Genomic DNA, 7026 nt, shown 5'->3' with positions numbered 1-7026 from the left:
TCTAATTAGTCATTGACATGTGGGGCCCAACCACTAATTAACTCTGTTTAGCTAAATTACACTGCTGTTAGCCCCACTGTCTATGACAGGTGGGACCCAGCTGCCAGGTTTAACCTGAGCAGCCGCGGTTGTCCTGTTGACCTCAGCTGACATCATGCTGACGTCATATTCCATTTCTGTTATTTTGAATAATTCCTGAAAATACTTTAATCTTTAGAAAATCATACAAATTAATCCGTAGCTCGGATGAAAAAGTTTTATGATGCCTCGAGTGCACTTGTATTCGAGGCCTCGAGGCCCCTGGCTTGTATTATGATGCTTGTATGACTTATTTTATTTTTAGAGTTGTGTTGTGATATCTTCCCGTGAGTCCCTGATCTTGATCGTACACATTTGCGTGCATGATTAGTGTACGATTGAATCGGGGGCGTCACACCTAGCGGACCCGCCTCGAGTGCGGAAAAGGAACGGTTGGAAGAACTAGTAGGGGGTTCTGGGGTACCTGTCTCAAGGTTCCGGGCAGCAGCCCGGATCTTCATCTCCTCGGGGATGGACAGAGCCGGGCTGCCGACCGGTCTGGCTACATCGATCTGTGCATTGCGATGAGAGGGAGTAACAGGGGTTGAGGCAGACCGAGCCCGCCTGGAGTAGGCCATCGTCCATGGAGGAAGGGGGTGGGAGGCCACCGGGGTGGTCACCGATGCCTCGGCAGCCACCGAATCGACCAGCAGAGCGATCGTCCCGGACAATGGACAGACGGTATCGGTGTCGGTGTCCACGCACCTGTGCGACGGCGGCGGCGTGGGTCGAGAGACTCCTTAAGGACGGCCAAAGCGAGCGAGGTGGTGTTGGGGAGCACGTCATCAACTAGGGAGCGCGGGGAAGATGCCGGAAGAACCACAAGCCCAACGGTAGAGGTGTCGCTCGCGGAGGCCGAGGGATATGGAGACCCCCCCCCTCCGGATGGAAGAGGTCCCTTGCAGCGGCGTGGGAACGCCCAGTGCCCCTCCCCCCGGCCCAGGGCGGTCCTCGAGCGGTCGAGGGAGCAGTTGGGGTTGTCGGGGTCGTCGTGTCGAGGTCAGTGACGGCCATGGTAGTCACCGCCCCCTTCTGGGCCACCACCAAACTTTCCATCATCCATGAGGCGAGGGCAGCCCACATGGTTAGGTGGTTCAGGAGCAATCTTGAGGTCGAAGTCTCGGTCGTTGAAGAAGACCCGGACCGTAGCACAGAGTTTCGAGGAGTCTAGAGATTTGACCTTGACTCGTACCTCCTCCTCCTTGCGAAGCGAGAGCTCATCCACCACGACCACCTTGCCAAGGATGTGGGACATGTTGTGAATAACCCGCTCGTACCTCGCAATGTCCGGGAGCCCGGTGATGAGGATCCATGTCATGTCAAGGACGACAACCGCTTTGGCGTCGACGACCGGCTCCGAGATGTCCACCACCAGTTTGTTGAGGGCCAGGGTGATCTCGTCGCTACGGGTGCATAGGCCAAGGCTAGTCGAGTCGTGTAAGATCACGCTGAACACCAAGCCCGAGGTAGGTGTCACCTGCCAGTCCCACTGACAGCGACATAGGTGGTTGAGCTCAGCCTCGATCATTCGGGCAAGGCGACGCCCTGCCCCAAGACTGTCACAATCGCCCAGAATGAAGGGGTCGGAGATGGGATGTCTGGAACCTCGATGTGGAAGAAGCCCATGCCCTCGATGCCATGACCATACATCATCAACTCCGCGGACACCGGCTGGTCGGGGCAAAGAAGCATGGGGTGTCCGGGGTCCTTGCATAAGTAGCATCATGACGGGTTGGGGCAGGAGACTTGGAAGTGATCGGTAAGCCCACAATTGAAGCACGGAGCAGCTTCACGGGAGGGGTCACCGGCCGGAGCAATGGAGGAGACCACGGCCGCGGGGGGTTGAGCATGCAGGGCCCCGGCCGCGCGCGCGTTCCCCTTCTTCGTCTTCTTCTTTGCAACCGGTCGGCCCCGGTTGGTGTTGGCCCCATTGGTAGGGAGGAATTGGGGTTGGTTCCTTGGTGGCTGGTATCGCTGTTCTAGGGACGCCAGGGGGTGCTGCTGTCGGTTGGTAGGAGCCTGAGAGCGCCTGGTCAGGGAGGGGTTGTGCTTGCGTCGGCGTTGAGGCGACGAAGAACGACACTACAGCGAGCGGCGATCGGTCGGGGAACGGGGTCGGTCACGCCAATCCTCCCGAGTAGGGGACCGTTTGTCGGAGTGAACCGGTGAGCGGCGGTCGGCGCGCATCAGACCGGCGAGACTCTCGACCTGAGTGGCCGGTATACTCCCGGGCGGGACCCCTGGAGCTGCCTACACAGCTCGTCCTTGCGTCGTTGCACCGTCAGAGAGGGGACTCGGTTGTCTCGGCGGGCGTCGAGGCTGTGCTTGGGCTGGCCACCATCGTCGCCCCATTCCGGAGGCATGGCCGAGGCGGGCGACGGGGGGAGGCGGGCCGGTGGCGTGAGGGACGTATAAGGACGCGGTCATGCGGAGGGAGGGATTGCACGAGGGGTGGAAGCGGAGGCAACTGAGCCGAATCGAGGAAGTGGGAAACCCTTAGGCAGCCAGATGCTCCAGATCCTCAGGTGAGTGGTGGACCAATTGGGCCCCTCCAATGCCGATCCGGAGGCCACCGAGGGTCCATATGGTAGGCTAGGGGCCCGAGACACGGCCCAACTAGAGGGTGGCCGATGCGGCCCCGGAGCAGTTTTGTGGCCCGTTAGGGAGCGCCGAAGCCCATCCGAGCCACCCGGGGAATGGCGGGGCCTAGGGTTCCAGGTGCTCCCTAGGATGGCAGGGCGCCGCCAGTGTGCGGCGCCTATCAGCGCGAGCGAGGGGAGCCGGAGGGGGCACGACGGCCACACCCGGGCAACGGGATGGGACTAGGGCGTCGATGAACGGCGGGCCGGGAGTCGAATCGGGGGCGAGCAGATGGACGGAGGAAGTCGACGCCGGCGAGGAATCCATGCGCCAGGAGATACATGCAAGCTACAGTACATACGCTTTCACCTTAAATGATACTTATTTGGCACTCAAGTACATTAGAGATAGGAAGCTAAGAAAATACAGTATATAACAACTTTAGACATACTACAATACATTCGTAAATAAATTCATCTTGTTTATTACATTAATTAACTAGGACAACCATGTGTCAACTACACTTGACACTTTTCAGATTCCTAATGACAAATAAAACCGATGCCCTTTTCCTAGGTATACCCACACCGGTTTCCAGATCTTGCTTACACACACTTAATGATAACGACTGAATTAGAAAACCAAGCACACTGCACACACACGACACGCACACTTGTATTACAGGCACCACGAAATCTACAGTAAAGCAGTGTTGCAGAAATGGAAAAACTTCCAAAGCAGCTGAGGCTCTCATTAGGGCAATGCCACCCGGGAGGCCTTGCAGTTCTCCACGATGGCCTTGGATTTGGTGTACAGGGACGTCAGATGACCCTGCCTCTGTGAGAAGGCCTGGCGAAAGAGCCTGATATCCTGCTTGAGCTCCTCCATCTTGTACTTCTCGGTCTCCAGCTCCTTAAGCAGCCCCTCTTTCTCATGATCTGTGTCGTGCTTCGACTTGGAGAGCTCTTGTCGCAAGGATGAGTTTTCCTCCTTGAGCAGCTCAAGCTCCTTCTCGAGAGTTGTGCATCTTGCTTTTGAATCCTCGAGCTGTTGCCTATCGGAGCTGCATGCAGTTTCTAGCCTAAGGCATCTCACGTCAATGGGCTCCTCTAATGGCACAACCTGTGCAGACAAGACAAGCATTGGCAGCGACAAAAGTGTTACTCTGGTGGCGAAATTTAGCAGCTCAATGACAAATTATCATTTGCAATCAAAAAAAAAAAACTAGCAATGGCCAATGGAGTTCATCAGTCTTCAGTTTTGACACTAGGAAAACCTGAGTCAATTTGATACTTGAGGATGATTTTAACACTTTTTTTGGAGAATTCAGAATATACCACCTGCTAGATGGAGAAGTTACGCCTTCTATAAATCAGGCATCTGCATTAGTACAATGAAATCTTTAAATGGCATCACCGAGTAACTTGCTCTGGAGTTGAACTTGTGCCTTGATTCAAACCTGTGGTTGGATGGTTAGGAAGGTGGTTGTACCCTAGCCCACCATGGATAAAACCCCAAGTTTGACACTTGTGTCTCATAAATACAGAATATTCTTTGTGGGAGGCAAAATTCCTGTCTATAGCAAGGTGCATGTGGTGACTTCGTCAATGTCAAGACCCGCCGGCTAAGTCTCTTCAAGGTGCTCATAGGGGAAGGGTGTCGGTGTGTGCCTTCATAAGGGTGAATGTATGTGAATGCATGTAAGCCTCTGCGCCTCTGTTGTGTTTCTCAAAGAAAAAAGGCAGTCTGATTGTGTGAGTGCTACACATGTTGAGTAAGAAATTCTTACTTAGAGCATCTCTACTCGCCCCCCTCCTCCTTGCGAAGCGAGAGCTCATCCACCACGATCACCTTGCCAAGGATGCGGGACATGTTGTGAATAACCCGCTCGTACCTTGCAATGTCCGGGAGCCCGGTGATGAGGATCCATGTCATGTCAAGGACGGCAACCGCTTTGGCGTCGAGGACCGGCTCCAAGATGTCCACCACCAGTTTGTTGAGGGCCAGGGCGATCTCATCGCTACGGGTGCATAGGCCAAGGCTAGTCGAGTCGGGGAAGATCACGCTGAACACCGAGCCCGATGTAGGTGCCACCTGCCAGTCCCACTGACAGCGACATAGGTGGTTGAGCTCAGCCTCGATCATCTCGGGGGAGGCGGCGCCCTGCCCCTAAGACTGTCACAATCACCCAGAGTGAAGGGTTCGAAGGTGGGATGTCCGGAACCTCGATGTGGAAGAAGCACATGCCCTCGATGCCATGACCATACATCATCAACTCCTCGGACACCAGCCGGTCGGGGCAAAGAAGCGTGGGGTGTCCAGGGTCCTTGCATAAGTAGCATCGCGACCGGTTGGGGCAGGAGACTTGGAAGTGACCGGTAAGCCCACAATTGAAGCACAAAGCAGCTTCACTAGAGGGGTCACCGGCCGAAGCAATGGAGGAGACCACGGCCACGGGGGGTTGAGCATGCAGGGCCCCGGCCGCGCGCGTGTTCCCCTTCTTCTTCTTCTTTGTACCCGGCCGGCCGCGGTTGGTGTTGCCCCCATTGGTAGGGAGGAATTGGGGCTGGTTCCTTGGTGGCTGGTATCGCCATTCTGGGGATGCCGAGGGGTGTCGTTGTCGGTTGGTAGGAGCCGGAGAGCACCTGGTCAGGGAGGGGCTGCGCTCGTGTCGGTGTTGAGGCGACGAAGAACGACACTACAGCGAGCGGCAATCAGTCGGGGAACGGGGCCAGTCACGACAATCCTCCTGAGTAGGGGACCGTCTGTCGGAGTGAACCAGTGAGCGGCGGTCAGCACGCATAGGACCGGCGAGACTCCCGACCTGAGTGGCCGGAATACCCCGGGCGGGACCCCTGGAGCTGCCTACGCAGCTCGTCCTCGCGCCGTTGCACCGTCGGAGAGGGGACTCGATTGTCTCGGCGGGCATTGAGGCTGTGCTTGGGCCGGCCACCGTCGTCGTCCCATTCCCGAGGCATGGCCGGGGCGGGCGACGGGGGGAGGCGGGCCAGTGGCGCGAGGGCCGGATGAGGACGCGGTCATGCGGATGGGAGGGATTGCAAGAGGGGTGGAAGCGGAGGCGGTTGAGCCGAATCGAGGGAGTGGGAAACCCTTAGGCAGCCAGATGCTCCCGATCCTCAGGTGAGTGGTGGACCAATTGGGCCCCTCCAATGCCGATGCGGAGGACACCGAGGGCCCATATGATAGGCTAGGGGCGCGAGACACGGCCCAGCTAGAGGGTGGCCGGTGCGGGCCCGGAGCAGTTCTATGGCCCGTTAGGGAGCGCCGAAGCCCATCCGAGCTACCCCGGGAATGGCGGGGCCTAGGGTTGCAGGTACTTCCTAGGATGGCAGGGCCGCCGCCAGCGTGCGGCGCCTATCAGCGCGAGAGAGGGGAGCCGGAGGGGGCACGACGGCCACACCCGGGCAACGGGATGGGACTAGGGCGTCGATGAACGGCCGGAACGGGGATCGAGATCCCAGGAACGGCGGGCCGGGAGTCGAATCGGTGGCGAGCAGATGGACGGAGGAAGTCGACGCCGGCAAGAAATCCACGCGCCAGGGGATACGTGCAAGCTACATTACATACGCTTTCACCCTAAATGATACTTATTTGGCACTCAAGTACATTGGAGATAGGAAGCTAAGAAAATACAGTATATAACAACTTTAGACATACTACAATACATTCCTAAATAAATTCATCTTGTTTATTACATTAATTAACTAGGACAACCATGTGTCAACTACATTTGACACTTTCCAGATTCCTAATGACAAATGAAACCGATGCCCTTTTCCTAGGTATACCCACACCGGTTTCCAGATCTTGCTTACACACACTTAATGATAACGACTGAATTAGAAAACCCAGCACACTGCACACACACGACACGCACACTAATGCAGATACTTGAGGATGATTTTAACACTTTTTTTGGAGAATTCAGAATATACCACCTGCTAGATGGAGAAGTTACACCTTCTATAAATCAGGCACCTGCATTAGTACAATGAAATCTTTAAATGGCATCACCGAGTAACTTGCTCTGGAGTTGAACTTGTGCCTTGATTCAAATCTGTGGTTGGATGGTCAGGAAGGTGGTTGTACCCCAAGTTTGACACTTGTGTCTCATAAATACAGAATATTCTTTGTGGGAGGCAACATTCCTGTGCATGTGGTGACTTCGTCAATGTCAAGACCCGCCGGCTAAGTCTCTTCAAGGTGCTCATAGGGGAAGGGTGTCGGTTTGTGCCTTCATAAGGGTGAATGTATGTGCGTGCATGTAAGCGTCTGCGTCTCTGTTGTGTTTCTCAAAGAAAAAAGGCAGTCTTTGGTTGTATGAGTGCTACACATGTTGAGTAAGAA

General features: G+C 55.7%; 1 protein-coding gene across 1 annotated transcript in view; it reads right to left on the bottom strand.

Moving 5' to 3' along the window:
• Positions 1-3089: 3089 nt before the first annotated feature.
• The window catches only part of LOC123097347 (kinesin-like protein KIN-7L), a 31104-nt gene continuing 27167 nt past the window's right edge, over positions 3090-7026 (bottom strand). The window contains exon 14 of the mRNA XM_044519069.1: positions 3090-3780. Coding sequence (XP_044375004.1) covers positions 3412-3780 — 369 coding nt within the window. The 3' untranslated portion in view covers positions 3090-3411. The remainder of the gene's footprint in view (positions 3781-7026) is intronic.

Source organism: Triticum aestivum, chromosome 4D (genome assembly GCF_018294505.1).
Source record: "Triticum aestivum cultivar Chinese Spring chromosome 4D, IWGSC CS RefSeq v2.1, whole genome shotgun sequence".
NCBI classification, from domain to species: Eukaryota; Viridiplantae; Streptophyta; class Magnoliopsida; order Poales; family Poaceae; genus Triticum; species Triticum aestivum.
Note: the sequence above shows the minus strand (reverse complement) of the source record. Positions and strands in the feature narration are given on the sequence as shown.